The sequence below is a fragment of the Ptychodera flava genome, chromosome 1, assembly GCF_041260155.1.
Source record: "Ptychodera flava strain L36383 chromosome 1, AS_Pfla_20210202, whole genome shotgun sequence".
In the NCBI taxonomy this organism is placed as follows: Eukaryota; Metazoa; Hemichordata; class Enteropneusta; family Ptychoderidae; genus Ptychodera; species Ptychodera flava.
The window spans coordinates 34,361,574-34,381,460 of NC_091928.1; the positions used below are offsets into that span (position 1 = coordinate 34,361,574).

A 19,887-nucleotide genomic window follows, 5' to 3' on the forward strand; every position below is an offset into this window, starting at 1 on the left:
TGTATATGGCAAACAAGTACAGTATCATGTTTAAAGCTCTTTGCTGAACGACACTTTGCGAATGCACGGCTATTGTTAGTCTCACGCTATTATGGTCGACCGACAAAGTCACCGTGCTGTGTACATAAGCCGAACCGAATCTTTCAGCGCTGCTCATCGGTTGCACAGGTAACAGCCAACATGTCTATGTATATACGGTTCCCCTTCCACCACTTTGGTCTTTTTTTTTCTGTCGTTCGGTGGATGTCGTCTACGAACGACTTGCTTGATACGCATACTATATAGGTTGCATGAACGGCTAAATTGTTGCTTCTTTACATTGCACTTTCGATTGTGTGCTCTTGACCTTGTTTGTCTGTACACAGGTTATCGTAACGTTGCTTGGATAGTCGTTCGAGGCACGGTCGGCCGACGTACGGTACGGTGGCAGACGAACTGCATATGAAGGTGGCTAGGCAGTGTAGCTGTAGCTTGGCAGAGTTTGAACAGCGCCGCCAGCTGATAGAACGAGGAAATGGACAGCGCGATCGGAGTCTCTCGAGCTCGCTCGGCCGTGGTCGGGAGCGAACGCAATCTTTTTGAGCATGCGCATTCATTACGTTTACTCATCTCTTATGCAGTTGTCGACTGCGGCAGCCATCAAGTACATAAATAGAAAGAGAGGTTATGCAACCAGTTTTTGGCCGTTTTCTCCACTCAGCAATAATGGCTGTCTGGGTCTCTAACTTTCGGGCATGATATGTTGTGGATGGTCATTTAAAAATAATCTCGTCATGAGAAGTCTGCAACTTTTTTTCTGGGCAGAAAAATTACCGATTTTTCGCAAAACTAAATTGTTACGTTTGCGTGTACGGAGAATTAGAAATGATCAGTGTTCTCCATTGACAAATACTGATCACGTGGCCGATCATTTTGGCGTGTCGACCCGCTGCGGAGAGTGGTTGTCTGCTGTTTGTACAAACCTTTTTGAGGGTAAGTTGCGATGTTTACAATATTTATTGTGTCTAATAAGCTTGGTTGTGTATTATTATGTGTTGTTGAGTGATTTAAGGCCTCTTGTCAAAGATTTTTTCGTTTTCACGAAGAAAAACAGTAATGATCCAAATGACGACGTGCAGACCTGCCTTGTATAAACGCCATGATGCTGTGAGTTATTCACGTGTGATGTGTGGCGACCGCACTTCACTTGGTACATTTTGCTTTAACAATTTTCGTGATAGGAACGTTCTAAATCATAACATACAGCTACCAAAGATCAAATACAGTTTAATGATTGTATGTCGAGTCACATTTTAGACTGTTGACCGTTTATGTGAATCTTTTGATGTGCGCGACAGTGAGTTGACTTCAGACAGCAGCGGGAAGATTGGGTGATAAATTTCTCAATCACTTGTCAGGGTATACCACCGGGCCGAGGAGAGTCTCACAGAAGTTGAACGATCTCCTGATTTAGGCAAAACCTAGAGGACTGAAAGCGATCGAGTAGACATTTGTGTAAAAGGATATCCGTGAAAGAGAATAGGGACAACGCGAATTGATACCAACATTTTTTTTGCTATTTTTTATTTTGAAATTTTCGTTATTTTCGTTCTTTTACAGAAATTGGGGGGGGGGGGGGGGCAGAGCAGTCCTGTAGGACGGGATCACCACTTAGCTCCCTTTTCTGTCGACCAAATCAATAAATGAGAAAAATTTAACGATTGCCATTGATAAACACGCCGGTCTGGATCATGTGACTGTGACTGATCATTTTGGTGCGTAGATCCGGTGTGGTTGGCTGTTTTAATACCTTTTTAGGAAAAGTTGCGATGTTTGTGTGTGTATAATAAGCTTGGTTGTGTATAATTATGTTTTGTTGAATTCGTTAAAGGCCTCTTATCGAAGTTTGTTTTTCGTTTGAACGTTGAAGAACCTCCCATTTCTTTCCTAATGACGTGCGGATCTGCCTTAATAAAGCCATGATGTTGCAGTGTGCCAGTGTTCATGTCTGCCGTGTGGTGACCGCACTTGGTAAGCAAATTGATACCAACAATTTTGTACCATTTTTTATTTTGAATTTTTCATTCTTTTACAGAAAATGTTGTTGGAACTGAGCAGTCCTGTATGGGCGGGACCACCATTTATCAGTGTGGCTAGATTTTGTATTTGATGCCTCTTTGAGTTGTCTGTTGGGCGGGACAACCATTTATCAGTGTTGTTAGATTTTGTATTTGATGTCTCTTTGATCAGACCTGTTGGGCTGGACCACCATTTATCAGTTTGGCTAGATTTGTATTTGATGCCTCTTTGAGTTGTTCTGTTGGGCGGGACCAACCATTTATCAGTGTTGTTAGATTTTGTATTTGATGCCTCTTTGAGCAGACTTGTTGGGCGGGACCACCAATTTATCAGTGTGGCTAGATTTTGTATATGATGTCTCTTCTCTGTCAGTCAATCATAGAATGGCTGCCTTACAGTTGGCTACTGATGGCCACAGTTTGTTGTTGACAGGCCAAGCTGGAACAGGGAAGACATTTCAAATTAGGGATATTGTTAGAACATTAAGAAAGAGAGGGAAAATGTGGTGGGTACGGCAACTACAGGTCTTGCAGCATTGCTGCTTAAAGATGTGGATGCAAGGACTGTTCATTCTACTTTTTGTCTGGGTGATGGTAGATTCGAAAGTGACGAAATTGTATCTAAAATTGAAAACGACTCATTGTATATGGAGTGTAAAACAGAAGATAAAATCCATGGATGTCCTGGTGATAGATGAAATTTCTATGTTAAGTGTCAAGGTGTTTGAACAAGTGGAGTCTGTCTTACGGCAGATACGTAGTAGTAGTACAGTTATGGGGGGTGTGCAATGCATTTTTAGTGGCGATTTCTTCCAATTAAAACCTGTGCCAAACCGTCATTATGGTGACAATGGTCTATATGTATTTCAGTCCCAGTTATTTGTTAAAGCTGTTCCACATATTGTAACATTGACCAAAACCCTGAGGCAGTCAGAAAATGACTTTATTACCATGGTACACGAGTGTTCAAAGGGAACTGTTTCTTTTACATCTGAACGACTAATAAGATCACTTGATCGACCACTGCCCCTTGATGCAAAGCCTGTACAATTGTACGCCACCAACTATGAGGTTGATTTACACAACGCAGAGCAGTTGATGGATACAGCTGGTGAAGTGACTGAATATCACTCTGAAGATGTTGGTGATCCACTGCTTTTGAATAGGTTACCTGTCCCGAAGGTATGTATTAATGGAACAAAATTCTCGCCAATCAACTGTGTGGTTTAATCCTTTGTTTGACAGCTCTCTCAAAATAATCTACTTATTATCTGCAGAAAATAAAATGCAAAATCAAAGCTAAGCGTCATTTTTCATATCTTTTTGGGTGTCACAGACCCTGCAGGTTTTTTGTTTGCATTTGTTGGTCCTAAAGGCTAATGAGCTGCAGCTTTGAACATCAATTTCTTGATTTTACATTTAGATAAAAATTCCTTCATGTGAATGTTCTCAGAGGTATGTGCACAAATATAACTTCACTGTGAGAGGCTGCATGTGGATGTCAAGTACACGTGAATTTATTTTCCAGTGTGTCCTCTAGATAGAAATTTTTTTCGCTGTACTAGCACTCAAACAATGGTCCCAATTTTTTTTTTTAGGTTGTCCGATTAAAAGAAGGGGCACCAGTCATGCTTGTAAAGAATATGTCAAAATATCTTGTCAATGGTCTCAGAGGAACTGTCATGAAGAATGAGCCAGAAAAAGTACATGTCTACTTTGATCAGATAGAGTCAACGGCTGTGATAACATATCAAGCTTTCTCAAGGTAGGTGCAGTTAATGTATAGCTACAGTATTCTGATTATTAAATCAGTCGTTAAATCTAGTATATTAGTAGTTTGTAAAGTTGCTAGATGTAGGTTAGTTTATGTCCTGCTGATAAACATCAGAAAATGACGTCATGATTACCACCTAGATACCTTTTGTTAGGAAGTTGGGTGTATTTAAAGATTTGTGATCATACCCATCCATATTCTAAAGTTCATAGGTCAGAAATACAGTGTTTACATGGCCAGTTGCACAGACAACCAGTCTGAAAAGGGCATAGCACAGACAGTCCACAAAACACACAACAAAGTCAGGTCCTTGGAAGACTGGGAAGTGTTGTCAGGTGTTTCAAAAAATAGTAAGCGAATCTTGCCCCATACATGGCACCTGCCAAATGAACACGCACTTCCTTTGTGAGAAAGTGACAGGTTATTAGTAAATCTTAATTTTTTTTCACTTCAAAATATCATTTCAGGGTTTAGGGGTTTTGGCCTAGCCCTCTGTTTTTAACTGTATGTCGTTAAAACTCTTGAGGCCCATGTACCCCTCTGCTTAACCCCTTGGTCACCATGGGTGCCGTCTTTATCCGACACTATAATGTATACTTATATACCTTGAGTGCTGGAAAAAGACAGCATAAAACAGTAGGGATGTACAGTTTCTTTGGTATTGAACTTTACAAATCTATGGTACGCATTTCAGGTACGATATCCATAGGTGACGTGAATGACCTTGATCCCTCACAAATCAAAGTTTGGACACAAATTTTGCCAAACAATTGACCCTTGACTTGACCTCAAAAGGTTAATATGATTTTCATAATCATAACAATAGGAATATCATTACAATGAGAACTTATTTTAATAATTTTGTTCATATTTTTACAATAAAAATTAGTTACGATGAAGGACATGTTTCATTATGGTGAAAAATACAATATAGAGTCATATTTGTCCATAACATTTTATATCAATATTTACAAAGCACAAGTTTTGCTGGGGAAACGTTTTCCTTTTGTTTTCACTGGCTATTTTTGTCACACGACAGGTCTTGTGATAGATTTTGTGATAAAATTATCCAAAACATGTTTTTTATTTAAAGAAAATAATGAGGGTTCAAAAATCATATGGTTTACTTGGTCAGATAGAAACTTATCAAACACAAGTACCTGTTAACAGACCAAATCCATTTAACCCTATGTCAGGGGTTAAAATTTCCTGAGACGGCCATTTTGTTGTGATTTTTTCGTGTCTTTGAACCATAACTCAAATATCCTTGAACGGATTTGTTCCAAATTTTGCAAAAATTGGCCTACATATGCATGTCAATGTATTTCAGGATATGATCCAGTTATGGTGTCATTGAAACTCGATAAAAAGATAAAGTGCTTTGCATACATGTACATGTGCACATTAATTTGTTTTCATATGATCCCAAAGTGGCCGATTACATCAACGTACTTGATCTCATACCACTCCAGAATGTTGTTCAGATTACTTTATTTTGCAAGTCACAGACCTGATGCAAGTTGCATCAATGTCATTTCACAGCTACCTAGATACCAAAGATTATAACAAAATAGTCAAGCGGGGACTGTGTCATCAACGATGACTTGTTTATAAGACTTCAATGGGTCCACCCTGAAGTTAGTGCACCAGTTGTATCAGATACATCAGGACATTGCCGACAAAGAGTGCCCATTGTTCGACCAGGAGGGCATAAAGCGACGCTTCAACTTGTCATTTTTTATCCTTTGGCCAACCTTCACCAACTGGTAATGTTGATGTTTTTACGAGAGGGTTTGTACTGGATTTGCATTTCGGAGATTAAAATTCAGCACAAAGGTAATAAAATTATTCTGCTTAGTCCCGATGTTGTAAGGCCGCGGGCTTGTGGTAAATTGAAATAGATTGCCCGATGGTGAAATTAGCAAGTCCGGGACGTCGGGCTACTGGAATTTTTAACCCCTGTATAATATTGTATGGATTGGCTCTGGTATATAGGGTTACATAGGCATTGGTAGTCAAGGGGTTACTATATTAGTAAACCATGCATACCCTGGTAGTGATTGTTATAGTCACACATATTATTATGACAGTAAAGTGCAGTAACACTGGTGTTTTTCTTTTTTACAGATACAACAAGGAGCTGGGTAAAGAGGTTGCTACAAGACGTCAGATTCCACTACGTTTGGCATATTGTCTCACCATTCACAAGAGCCAGGGAATGACACTTGATTCGGTTGTTGTGGATTGCAAATGCATCAGTAACCCTGGACAGTTAGGAGTAGCCGTAAGCAGGGTTAGGTCGCTTCATAACCTGAGAATTATAAACTTTAAGCAACGGCACTGTCCTGTTCAGCCACCCATAATTTATGATTATCTTCGACAACATCCAGTTACCCCTTCTATTGACAAAGCATGTTGCAAATCAAATACACAAGAGGTAACAGAAAACTTGGAGCAGAGTGCAGCTGACTGCAACACTGATTCTGATGGCGAGTCATTCAACAGTGATTCATCATGTGAACTTGGTCCTGAAGAGGTTGAAAGCACAGATCCTATGGTACAATTATCTGAAGAGAATGAGGGGGTTCCTGACATGGAAGAAACAATAACTGATACCATTATTCCACCTAATTTTTCAGGGATAAGTATATTGCAGGACATCACATTCAAAAACCCAGAACAGAGAACCAGAAAGAACAAAACAGAGTTATTCAACGTCTCGCTGCAGATGAACATGTGTTGCAGAAATTTTGTGAACAGCAATGGAAAACTATTCATGAATTGTTTAGAGTTAACTGCTTGAAAAGGAAAAAGGCTGAAACCCGAGATTTTACTGCCTTCTCAGCATCCTTTTTTTCTTATTTGACATGCAGAGAGTATACAAATGTGTGTTTGTCACTATTTTGTAAGAATTCGCTCAGTACCCATGAAGAAAGTGTCATGACAAAAATTCATACATCAATCAAAACCTCAGTACTTAAATTGTCGCACCTGAAAGACTCAGTTGAAAACCAGCAGCCTGTAAAAGGAAATGCAAACGTTGACAAGATGTCAACTGATGGCATGGGCAGTTTAAGATACTTAGCAGGAAGATGTGTTTCCAAGTTGAGAAAACGTTTGAAAGCTAAAGTTTTGAGAAATTTATACTCCAGAAGAATGATTGAAGTAAACAAAGACACAAACAGGTTGATTGATCTACTTTCATATCTAGAGACACCCTATGATGAACTTGTACAAAATACCAAATATAAAGATACACTTGAAGGTGTTCAACGAAGACAGTATTCCATGGGTAGGCTAACACATGTTAGTGATGCAACATTTGATTTCTTTTGTCAAATAGAGAGAGAGAGAGACCAAGTACAGACCTTTGAATTACTCCGCGAGTCTGTAGGTAATGTTTTGGTTAGAAGTACGAAATTAATACTTGAAAGTAAAGATCTTTTCCAGTCATGGATTCAGATCTTTTCAAATTACAGAACCCCAGTCAGTTTAGAGAAGGAGGGACAATATTCTAATGTCTGCAATGATACATGTACAGAACTTGTTGCTTTGAGCTCATCCATAGTTGAATTATATACGCAGGTTGTAACATCATATATGAATGTTGCCAATAATCAGTTTCGTAAAGAATTGCTCAGGAAACTGAAGAAGAAGAAAAGTGTGCCCCTTAGACAAGCCATCTGTAAGAACAGATTGACAACAGAGAGCACAGGTGATGACTTTCCAAGAAATTCCAAATGATTTATCCGAGAACAAATTCACAAGCCACACAAAACTTGTTGAGCATCTTGAAGCTGATAAAACCTATTTTGACAAGGTGCACTTTAAGAAAAGTGAATTGATGTTACTGTGCAGGGCCTACAACATTAAGTTCAACACAAGGTCCACTGTGAGAAATTTGAAGGATGCTCTTTCAAAAACTATTGTGGAGTCATCGGGAATGCCGAATCCTAATGTATTTGGGATAACCTGCGCAGAAGATACCGCCAATAAGAGTGGAGGATTAGAAGACACTGTTTATATTCAAGAGCCTTAAGACTATACGGAAGGGTTCAAAATGTGTTGGTTGTCCTGCATAGGAATATTTCACCATAGGACCCAAGATATTCTACTGCTGGACTATGAATGTGGAGTAATGACAACCATACAGGCCTGGATCATGAGGAAGACTGTGTATTGTGGTACCTGACCCATAGCAACTTGATTCCAAAAGGTATGATTCAGCAGTTAAACATCCAAAATACATGTATGTATCTCTTGGCAAATTTCTGACAAATTTTGTATTCATGTATGGACTGTAGTTTCTTGTTCAGGGGTTTCACTAAATTTTGAAACAGGCGACCATTTAAAAAATATAGGCGACCAACTTTTGCCAATACACTGAATTTATTACCAGCGAAATGTTGCTGACGGCTATGGGTTCAAGGTTATAGCCGGCCAAGACTGTCTTGAGATTGTCTTACAGCCAACCATATGGCCGGCGGCGGGCTTTTAACCAGTCCGGGTTATGTCCATAGAGAGGATATTACGATTGACCAATCAGCGAACCTGCCGCCGCAACGTCACGAATAATTAACCATGCAAACCTGGGCTCGTACATTGCAACGAGTTTGGAAGTTTTCGGCTTGATTTCGCCCTTTATTTTTAGCACTGGGTAGTTTTTAGATGTAGACGTTACGCACAATGTTTAGTACGGTCGAGATGGTGACCGACACAAGTGGTTAGTACATTAAAAATTACCTATTTGGATGAATTTCCTGGCCGGGTACGGCTCCTAGAAATCAGCATTTGACCCTTGTAAATCTACAGTAAGTTTATTTGTCGCCAAATATCGCCTATTTTTGGTCGAATTTCAATTTAACCTTGCCATCTGCAGTATAGAGAATGTTTCCAGCTTTTCAAAGATGGGTCAACTGTTTTAGTCGGTCATCGGAGCACGATGGAGCACGATTTTTTCGATCACCATGCGTTGCCCGGTACGATTGACCCTTCGCTCATAAAAACGCACGCCGGATCAATCGCCGAGAAGTAAACCAAAAGCTGGAAAAGAGAACGAAAAACGTCCAATAACTCTTTGTCGAATATGGTCAAGGGTAAAGAAACTCAGAAAACTATTCCTGAAGAAATCTTACAATTTTTAACACGGTAGAACGTCGCCAATCGACTGGAGCTAAGATACTTCCGGGTAGTCAACAGTCTCACTCGATCGGTGGATCTGTCTGGTCATATCGTTCTCTGAACAAAGTGAACCAACGTAACCTTTGACCCATGTTACATATACAGTACGTGATTGGTTATTGCCTTAATTTCATTACATATACGGTACGCCATGGCTCTTCCCTACTATCCTCTATATGGACATAACCCGGACTGTTAACGAAACCACTGCTTGTTTGACTCCTTACAATATTGAATTTCACCACAGAACACAATTGTAAATGATCAGCCATGTTAGTTACTGTTAAAGGCCCATGAGCTGCAACTTTTGACATTATTTTCATGACTTTATATTCAGATAAAAAGTAGTTCATACAAACATTCTTATTCAGAGACGTTTACTCAAGCATAATTATCCACCGAGTTGGACTGTATGGGCAGGTTTCAGTTAGACAAATAATAAAACGGTGCCGCACCCAAATATGGCCGCCCACATACAATTATTTGATGAGCAGTGTAAATGGTGCATGTACACATTTGAATCTTTGCAAATACAACATGGAGCTACCCACTGAAAAGACAGGAAAGGGATTCGTTCCGATTTGACGAAAAATCCTACGTGTTTTACATATTATGGTGAGATTTTGAAAATGGCATGAAATTCAAAATGAACAATAATCTGTCCAATTTCCTGTCTAATCTGCCAAAAGTGAAAGTTGATGAGGCATAGTTAATGACTACATCGTTAAATTTATAGATAACAATGAATTTCTAAGAAAGTTGAAAGGTATCTTGAGGTTGAACATTTTCGGAGAGTTGCAGCTCATGGGCCTTTAACTGCTGTTATACATCTTTATTTTCTTTAATATTCATTTTTTTCATATGTGAAACAAGCAAAGCAGTACAATTGAATGTCAACAGTTTCTTCCTATTGAACAATAAGATGTTATTAGTAAATAGCCAACAAATTGTGCAGCAGAAATTAAAAGTTGTCATCTCCATTGTCTATTAATATTGATTTTTTTGGCATTACAGATTATCCTCAAAGCAGTCGGGTTGCAAAGTACAGGAATTAAGGTAGGTGTAAATGTCTATATTTTTTTAGCTCAAACCAAAGGTAGATCATTTTGATAAAAGGTGTATTTTTCTCTTTTTTGATGGTTTGAGGGGCTCTCCTGTGTGCATATGGTATGGCAATGCTGAGTAGCCAGATTTGTTGACAACTTTAACATTTGATTTCTTTGATAGAATACCTTGCGTTAAAATGATGGTGTTTATACTTTTACCATACTGTGTATAATTTGGATTAGTACATCCACCATTTGACATACTACGTTGAGAGCAAAAAATATTCTCGACTATATCAGAGTTAACCCGCCCAGGAATAATGTATCCCCCACGACACTGGCCAAGTTTATTTTTGCATAATCTATCAAAGCCCAAGATCAAGCTGATCAGATCGTCCCGTGTTTCCTTTGACAGCAAGCTTCTCTTTTTCTCTTCAGGTGACATGCTGTCATCATCCATTACAGTAGCTTCCCAGTCCGAAAACCATCTCAAGATGTTCATATTCTCATGAAGCCTGGTGTCGTCATATTCCTTAATGGGACGAAGATCTCGAAAATTATCAATCAATTGGGATGTCTGCTCCAGTAACTCTATCGTCTTGTTAAGATGCCACCTGTCAATCTCAGTGGGAAGTGACTTTTGATACGCCTAGAATTGGATTTAGATATCTGGTTAGTAACATATAAAAGGAAACCATCTTGGAAAATGTCTTTGGAAAACAATGTTTGGCTAATCTTGTTACCACAAAATGTCACTTAATTCATTCAATCAATCAATCAATCAGAAATTATACGAAGAAAAAAATCTAGAAAGTTGTTTTAAAGGGACAAAGTATCTCTTTTTACTTTTTATTTCATGAATTTTTTTTACATCTAGAGCTGTTCCTGTTGTTTTCTACTTGTAACACACTGAGAAACTGGCTAACTGTACACTATCTCTACTCTGCCAATAGATAAACAAGATCTAAACATCAACTGAAAAATAAAAGGTTTCTACCATTTATTCAGTGTTGAATGACTTTTCATCTATAGACTGCACCGGATATCCAGTGTTACATAATGTTCAGACTTGATGGGGCTTGTAATGAGATCTCAGAGTGTGTATTCCTTTCATGTAGATAGGATAATAGCTGTCATGCACACTGCCTAGGCAACGTTTATTTGTCAAAGGAAACACACTTAGGAAGGAGAAGTTCATTCCATCTACATTTGTAGATGTCACACACAAAATCACCACTTTTCACACTGCAAAGGGGTCATTTTTGACAGTTTGAGGTTCTGTACTGACATTATTCTGCACAAGGAGTGATTTTATACAAGTATTCCCTGTATTTATGATATCACAAAAGGTTCAAAAGAGCAACTTTGTCCCTTTAAGTGAAATTTATGCAGATTTATCATGAAGAAACCTTTTTAATCATATAATCTAAAATGTTTCTCTGTTTTAGCATCTTGTTGGAGAGTATGGAGAAAACCTATGAAAGCAAAGGCTAAATGGATTTGCACACATGGTAAGTTAGTATTTGAATAATTCGGATCCATCCTGTTTCGTGAGTACTCTGGTAGACTGAACAGAGCACAAATGTCAGAAATGATTACCAATTGAAAGACTTGGACCATTTTAATGTAACTTACAAGCATTAAGTAAAGCATGTCCTTGTTGAGAACTTCCTCTGCTAGGTGATTCCTCATCTTTGCAGTTTGATCTGGGTGCAAGTGTTCTTCTGTCAGTTTGAAGTGAATCCTTACAGGATTGGTGTTAAGGTCCATTCATATGCTCTAACCCAATGGTGCCATATGATGTCATGGTCTCCATGCACCAAGTGCCTTGGTCCTTGTCTCCTGCTACTTTTGAGAATGTTGTTTCGAATCTTCTTAAATTCATGCTGTAAGAAAAATTATGGTCGTCTTTCTAGATCTTTGTCCCCTGGACACTTGGGCTTGAATTACACTGAGATTGCACAACCATACACTGAACAACATTCATTTTATTTTCTCTGTACTAAATGCAACCTTTAACTTCAACAGGTACCCAGATACACATGATATTTAAATTGTGGTCACCAATGTACAGAATATATAGGTAAGTAAAGCAAAAAACATCATTAGTTTAACTTATCAGACTTTTGGACCTGTTATTGTTTACTTGCTTTGTATAGAACATGACATACAAGGTTTACCATGGTCATCATGATAAAAAAAATGTGTGGTTAACAGGTTTTGCCTTTGTCACCTTTTCGCCATTTGGGTAGGTAGAGAAATCAAGCTGTCAACTACAACTGAGAAAACAATGCTGTTTTGGCACTATCAAGTTCCACAAATGGTGAAAAAAGTGAACTTTATATAAATTCATGGTAATTGTTCTACTTACTGATGGATCAAATATGAAAGTCATTTCCTTATTTGAGTCATATATATTTGGCACTGTGAACTGTAATTCCTTTGGATGCGTGTTTTTGAAATGGAGTTTTACAAATGAACGATTGCTTGAAGCACCATCAAAGCATCCATAGTTGACCTGTAATAATGAATTTCAAAAGGCATGCATTTTAGCAAGTGATCAAAGTACAACTGCATATGAATGCCAACATCTTTCCTGCAATGATTGTAAATAGCAAACCAACTTTCCAAACCGATTACAGAAGTGTGATGACACTTAGATGAACATTTCTTTCTTAGTGGGCTGGGAAGGACTATTATAGAGAAGAAATGAGTTCCCGCCATGTTGGAAGGTGCAGTGCTCTGGGATACATTCAACAAGAAGTGTTGGGGTTGTTATGTAATTAGGACCATTGTTTTGGATGTTTATGCCTCCTCCCTTCTGTCAAATGTGTCCCACAATGCATTGCAATTTCTATGATTATTCCTTGCAGAAAAGGTAGTGTGTAAAGTTTAAGAACATCTGTAAAACCAAGCATATGTGCATACTTGACATTAATTTTGAAGTTCAGTGTAAAATCCTGTTTCAACAAGTCCCTGTGTATAATGTTGATTTCACACAAAGGATGACCAGTCTACTTACATTGAATTGCCAATCTTTCAGCAAACCAACACACCTCCAAAATATGTCAAACAACTCTGGGGCTGTAATCTCCGTCGTTGGAAAATGTGCAATTGGAAACTGAAACCAGTATCTCCAAGAAAGACAAGTTGCAGTACATGTGTGGCCATTGCAATCCTGTTTCCTCCTGAACATCAAAGTGAAAAAAAAGGTAAATGTAAAAACTTAAACACCTACACTTACACTTTCCTAAATCTTAATAGTGTTGCTGAGCATGGCTTCCAATGGTTGGAGTCTAAAAAGAATTTGAAATTTGCCCTCAACAGTATTCCAACGTATTCAGTGAGGTGTAAAGTGTAATGGAATTTTTATTATTTTCTTGTTCATTGTAGTATCATTTGAAAGCCCATTTTTTAGCTTAATCATTTGAATATTTATTGCTATTGTCAGTTTAGCTCATTTTTGATGATATTGAAGAAATGAAATCACTACCAGTCACAATTTTGTTAATTGAGTATCAAGTTCTGGTCTCCACTGTGTGTTGTTATGCAAATGAGCTGGGCTCCATAGGGTAAATAATAGTATTAGAGTGAGAGGCGGCAAACATTTAGTATAGGCACTCTGTGCTAAATAGGACAAGAATTGCTCACAGAGTGATACAACCATAAAACTTTCCACAACAGTTCACAAAGACCTATTGTACATTTCAGGGCAGGAGCCACTGAGATTTCAGTATTGCATAGAAACGGTTGCTAGGCAAATCATTTCCCTTATCAACCGGCAGCAACAATGCAGTTTCTGACAAACTGTGAGTGCTGTTGTTTTTTTTCTTGACTCCTTGTTCTAAAAAACATGTAGCATTTCATTTGGATATCATACACAAGAATTATATGGCACAAAATCCAATCTAGGTCAAGTCAGGCTATAAAAATGCAGCTCCTCACATCAAACTAGTTTTATGCAAGTGTAGATCTCGTATGAATCGTTCATTTTGTGTTTAATTTTTCACTTATATGTGTGGCCTTATTTGGGGAATGCTATGGTGAGAGACACCCTTAGATCTGTAGTGTTAAATTCTTTAATGGATGATCCATTTTGCCGAGCGTTTCGAGACTCTGAAAATGTGGTCCCTTCATCAGTCGCTTGATTTTGTATAGTATCCCAATTGTTTTCGTGTACTAATGCTTGAGTGAGTTAATGTTGTTCTGTTAAGAGGGAATGGGAAGCAGTATATTTGGATCTATGTGGTCTATGTTTAATTATGTTGGCGATCCTTCAGTTTCATCAAAAGAAACTGCAGTGTTGCATGCTTTTTAGTGATTTCTGCTTTTATATCTAATGTTGCTATGTTCATTTTGGTTTTGATCAATGTATCTTTTAAATTATTGTTTCTCCTATATGGTATTGTTGTTTTTTACGCTCCCATATATGCATATGTATATGCAAATGGGAGGTATTCGTATAAGGTGGAAAAATGGCGTCTGTGTGTATGTATGTAAGTATGTATGTATGTCTGTTAGTCCGTCCGAATCAAAAACTCCTAAACCGTAGCACCTACTGTCCTAGTATTTGGTGTACAGGTGCACCTAGGGGTGGAGATGTGAATTTGTTCAAATGAACATGTCAGTGCCAAAAATATGCAAATGAGGGGGAAAAAAGGAAAAATCCTACAAATGGCTAAAACTCAGTAAGCATTGGTCAGATTTGGTTGAAACTTGGTATGCAGATTTCTTTAGGTATTCTAAATTATGTGTGCAAAAATTGGGATGAAATTTGCATGTTTGTATTTTTAGGGTATTTTTTCCGTTTTTAGTCAAAAAATCTTGTTTTCTGAAATCGCTCGTCTGAATGCTATGAAACTTAATATTCATGTTCCTCAGAATGACTTCAGTCAGGCTTGTACAAATTGTATTGATATTGTCATATTTGTAATTTTGGGGCAATTTTCCAATTTTTGATAAAAATTTTTTAATCCAAAAACTGCTGATTTGATAGCTTTGATACATGTATTTGGTATACAGATATCTAAGATTAATCTCAATATAATGTATTGAAGGTATGTTGAAACTGGCAATTTTTTTTTATTTTTTGGGCAATTTTTGCCTTTTTTGGTCAAAAATTTTTCTCCAAAAACTTCTGATCTGGTAGCTTTGATATCTAGTGTACAGGTTCCTAGGGTTTATGTTGATTAGATATATTTAAAATTAGGATGAAATCTGCAATTTTGTATTTTGGGGGCAATTTTTCTCATTTTTGGTCAAAAAATTTGTTTCTCAAAATTTACCAGTCTGATTGCTTTGATATTCAGTAAACCGGTCCTTAGGGTTTTTGTTAATAATATATTGAAATTAAGTTGAAATCCGGAATTTTGAATTTTGGGGCAACTTTGCGAAACTTTCAGTTTTACTGGGATATCTTTCATTTTGTATTTTTAAGATTTTTTTTGGTAATTTTATACCTACTGGAACTAAGAGTATATAATGTGGTGATTTAGTAAGCATTTGATATGGTAAACTGTATTTGGTGTTGAAATGCGGCAAAAAAATCCTGGCAGATTTTGAAAAAATTCCTAACAAATGCCAATAAAAAATTCAGCCAGAGAAGGTTTGACAAAAAGAAAAGGTGAGAGAGTGGGGAAAAAGAATGTACAATGGATCGGATAAAAAAGATAATGTACAGGTCTCATCGATCTTCCAGACGCCATCCCTTATCAAATGGTCCACCCCGATGTATTTTTGTGCACAATTAACCATGCAGTGTATTTTAGTTTAAGATGTCAAGTTAGGTAAGGATTTGAAAGGAATAGTCAAGTTCATCACAGTTTAACTTTATCTCTTGTGTCATCATCCTTGTGTAATTGGTTAAGTTTGTAAGTTGTTCCAGATGTGGATGTACCAGCTGTTCTGGAAGAAAACAATGTTTACTTTTTCTGTAGGGTTTCTGAGTGAGTTGATGATTGTATGTTGAAATTTCTCCATGTATCTGGTGTATAGGCAAAGTGTAAACATGGTTGCATGTCATGTAATTCAGTCTATGTCAAATATTGTAAATGAAAAATCAAGAACAGTTTACTGTGTGCTTGTAAAAGATAACATATTTGTCAATACATAAACTGCCTTGCAGATTGATTGTCTTAAATATTATCACAGAAGTAGAAAAGGAAAAGAAACTATTCAAATTGCTGTAACATATTCACTTCAGTGCCTGTATAGGCCTATACTTAACTATTTTATCATTACATTCAGCTGTTTGTTATATCTTTATCACTCTCCATGGGCCAAGGCACACTTGGGGTCAATGTCATCACTCTGTGCCAGTCTGTGTATGTCAGTCTGTCTGTATATGTATGTCAGTTTCATACAATTGTTGACTTGTTTTGATAACTATATGGAGCGAACAGTGATGTTTTCACTATTTTTGTGGAAACTGGGCGGCCAACAGTATTGTTTTCGATAATATCACAGTTGATTGTCAGTGCTCTTTTATGTCTTCCATTTTGATGTACGGGCTATATGGAGCTGTACTGACTAGACAGTCAGTTTGTAGCTCTTTTTAATGTGAAGAGGCCTATGGGAAGGCACTTGTCAGTGTCCGTGTTTGAGCTCTTACTTCTCTCTTCTTGTGGAGTTGGTGACTCGTCTTGTATTCATTGTGGTTGGGCAGAAGGGATCTCATATGAAAGTGGTATACCAGCATATCTATGCTATCTTTACTTTATATGATCCATAATATTTTCACAAAAGGCAAAGCGATGACTTGAACAAGACGTTTTCAAGTAATTGTAACAATTTTGGGGGTTTAATTAACGTCAAAAGTGGAGATTATCACATTTTTTGCTATCTTGTAATCTGTTGAACCATTTTAGGAGTGTATATATAGGAAAATAAATAAAGTACATTGTCATAAAAGCTTATAGTAGTTCAGAAACTGCATCGTTGCTGTCGGTTGCTAAGGCAAATGCTTTGCCTAGCAACCATTGCCATGCAACACAGAAATCTTGGTGGCTCCTGCTCTGAAATTGTAAAGTATGTCCTTGTGAACATTTCTTGGAAATTACATGCATGTATCACCATGTGAGTAATTCTTACACCCATTTGCTTGACTAACAGACAGTTGAAACTTTATACTGTCTATGTTGCAAGATACTCACCATTTCTCAACACATCCATATACTTTGCATCTTCAGATATTTCTTTAAATCCAATTAGCCTACAGACATTGCCGCATTAATGATCTGAAGGTCCTCCTGATATTAAACGGAATTAAACGGAAGTACAATTGAATTTCTTCTTTAAGACTACAAATGGCTGTACATGTGTATCAAAACTTCTTTCCCATGTTTATTGTCTCTTAATTTCAGGTATCCAGATATACTTGGCTATTTGCAGTGACTGTGGTGACGTCAAGACAAATGTACTTACCTGAATACTCATCTCATCGAAGATCAAACCTCCATGATAGCCATGAGATGGAACCCTCAACCTTTCAGCTTCTCGTGACATCCACCGAAACATCTTGTCATCAAAGCCAGCATTCTGTTGGATTCCATTTTTGTAATATGACAGTAGACGTTTTGACGGCAAGATCAAATACCCACTGTCTTTCAAGTGGTCATACGCCGCTGGACTCTTCGCCCATATTGACAGACACAACCTAATGATTCTGTATATATACACACACATATTAAAAAAAAAGAAACGGTTATGACTTTCAATTTCAAAACCTTCAACAACTGAAGGGAAAGAAGGAAGCTGCTAATGCCAAGATAAAAAGTAAACATGACTTATGTCATCATTAGGGAGCTGTCATTATTTACGACCCTTTCCATTCTGATATATCATGATCTTTAACACCAAATTTCAAATAGCAAGCCAAGACTCTAATGTTCTGCATCAAATAAACATTTAATATTTTCATTCCTGTAAGCAATGAATCTTCACCAAACACTTTGAGTATCCTTTGTCAGTGAGATGAACCTGTGGTAGTGATATCATTGCAAAAATTATGGACAGTTTGAAGCTACCTTGAAGCTAGGCATGTTAACTGGTAAAAATAAAACAGTAGAAATGTGTGCCCGCCTGCCCAATTAGCAACTGCAAATGAATTACTTGGGGGGGGGGGGTGTCTATCCTCTCCCAATGGAAAAACTTATTGAAATTTCAAGTTGAAATAATGCAATTTGGTGATACTTAGAAAACTTACCACTCTCCAAAATTTTGAGTACATACCTCCCCCCCCCCCCCCCCCCACCCCATCCCCATTCAGCATTTTTTGAGTGACGACAGACAATTGTGAATAATGACAGCTACTAGACTCGTTCAGTATTTCAATAAGGATTACGCCAGACATTATTACTGTAAGTTTGGCATCGCTACAAATTTGTTTTTCAAACCTGGGATCCCATTTGTTGTGACGATGATCTGCTTTTTCAACATTATCTAACTGGGACTGCAGTAAAACCCTTAAATTGTTGTTTTCTGCCAGGTGCGGACTTATCTGTCTTATGATCTCCCTCAGATCAAGCTCGTCGTCCTCAGATAGTTGTAAAAGGTGTTCGCCAGAGTTTAATCCATTTTCTATATTTTCACTCTTTTTCTTCAGAGTGTAAATTTGGTGTCTCTTGCAGGCCACGCAGATGTCATTTGCTGCTCTAGCAGTGTATTGAAGGAAGCCATGACATGCAGGAGATCTTCTTCTTGTATGGCAAGGTCCACCTTCTACCTGGCACTGATAGATATCTGATGAAGTAGAGACATCTTCACAAACATTGTATCCAATGCAGACAGTACTCTGTCTAACTGCACTTAGAAGGGCATTGACCGCCTGGTTGTTGAACTCAATTTGACTTCGAACTCCTATACTGCTATGATCAATCTCGGTGTTCCTCAGATAGATATTCACTTTCCCAGTACTGGAAATTTTTATCTCTTTAAGAAGTCTGTTACTATTGATTGACACTGCACTGACAGTTGCACACCTGATGTGTGTATTTGATGTAGATAGAATGGCATAGTGTGGGTTAGCAGCCAGGACACTCTTCAATCGTTCAAATCCACAATGAATGAGAGAACCCTCTTTTTTGAGAGATTTTTGTATATAGTAGATGGTATGCCTTTAATTCTGTGTCTGCACCTCTGTATCACAGGTTCAAATGTCTTCATCACAGTCTTTCCAAATATGCCAATGGGTAGGGGTGTTTCACTAGTACATGCCACTGCTTGGCAGTACGTATCATACACATCATGGAAGGTCTCTGAGGAACCAATTTTAGGCTCAAATGTTTGATGTAACCTGAAATATGAAGGACATCAGGAGTGAACCTTCACTCCCACAATACACAATATGTTGCTTACGGCAACGTCAAGTTTTGGGATTATCTAGGACCACTGACTTGCAAATTATAATAAGATTGTATAAGAAAGGCAAGCGGACATCCAACAACAAACAGTCGCAAACTTCTCAATTTTTCCTCAAAAAGGTTTGTACAAACATACAGCTTTTTTTCCTCAAAAAGGTTTGTACAAACATACAGCATAATTTTTTCCTCGAAAGGTTTGTACAAACTCAAAAAACGTGCCTCCAGCACCATTTATTGAATGCTAGTATTGGAGCAAAAATATCTTGATAATAAAGGCAAGGTCAAGACCTTCAGAGTTATGGCTCTTTACAGAGGTTACAGTGTGTTTGTTTGTTTGTTTGATCAAGTAAAAGAGTTAAAAGAGCATTTACTGTAAACTTGGTGACTTGGTGGGGGGAGGGTTCATTTTAGCTTCCAAATGGGTTAGTCGGCCATGGCGTCTGTGTGTGGGTATGTATGCATGTATGTAT

At 37.8% G+C, this 19,887-nt stretch overlaps 2 protein-coding genes and 1 long non-coding RNA gene across 5 annotated transcripts in view; 2 read left to right on the forward strand and 1 right to left on the reverse strand.

The window, feature by feature from the left end:
• The first annotated feature begins 26 nt into the window (after window positions 1-26).
• LOC139135833 (6-pyruvoyl tetrahydrobiopterin synthase-like) overlaps window positions 27-19,887 on the forward strand; it is a 40,897-nt gene continuing 21,036 nt past the window's right edge. For both annotated transcript variants that reach the window (XM_070703577.1, XM_070703585.1), the window contains exon 1: window positions 27-168. In XM_070703577.1, coding sequence (XP_070559678.1) covers window positions 92-168 — 77 coding nt within the window. In that variant the 5' untranslated portion in view covers window positions 27-91. The remainder of the gene's footprint in view (window positions 169-19,887) is intronic.
• On the forward strand, window positions 783-19,731 carry LOC139135805 (uncharacterized). 2 transcript variants are annotated; one of them, XM_070703521.1, is made up of 10 exons: window positions 783-972; window positions 2,075-3,239; window positions 3,656-3,822; window positions 5,959-8,047; window positions 10,027-10,068; window positions 10,497-10,730; window positions 11,507-11,569; window positions 12,087-12,141; window positions 13,102-13,270; window positions 17,420-19,731. In XM_070703521.1, the coding sequence occupies exons 2-4, from the start codon at window positions 2,442-2,444 to the stop codon at window positions 6,632-6,634; spliced, it is 1,641 nt and encodes a 546-aa protein (XP_070559622.1). In that variant the 5' UTR covers window positions 783-972; window positions 2,075-2,441; the 3' UTR covers window positions 6,635-8,047; window positions 10,027-10,068; window positions 10,497-10,730; window positions 11,507-11,569; window positions 12,087-12,141; window positions 13,102-13,270; window positions 17,420-19,731. The 2 variants fall into 2 exon arrangements, with proteins under 2 accessions (XP_070559622.1, XP_070559632.1); XM_070703531.1 differs by lacking the exon at window positions 783-972 and adding an exon at window positions 1,633-1,754.
• On the reverse strand, window positions 10,574-13,173 carry LOC139135852 (uncharacterized). Its single transcript, XR_011553043.1, has 4 exons — window positions 13,081-13,173; window positions 12,430-12,576; window positions 11,694-11,944; window positions 10,574-10,707 (listed from the first exon to the last, which is right to left on the reverse strand). It is a non-coding gene; the product is annotated as an uncharacterized lncRNA (long non-coding RNA).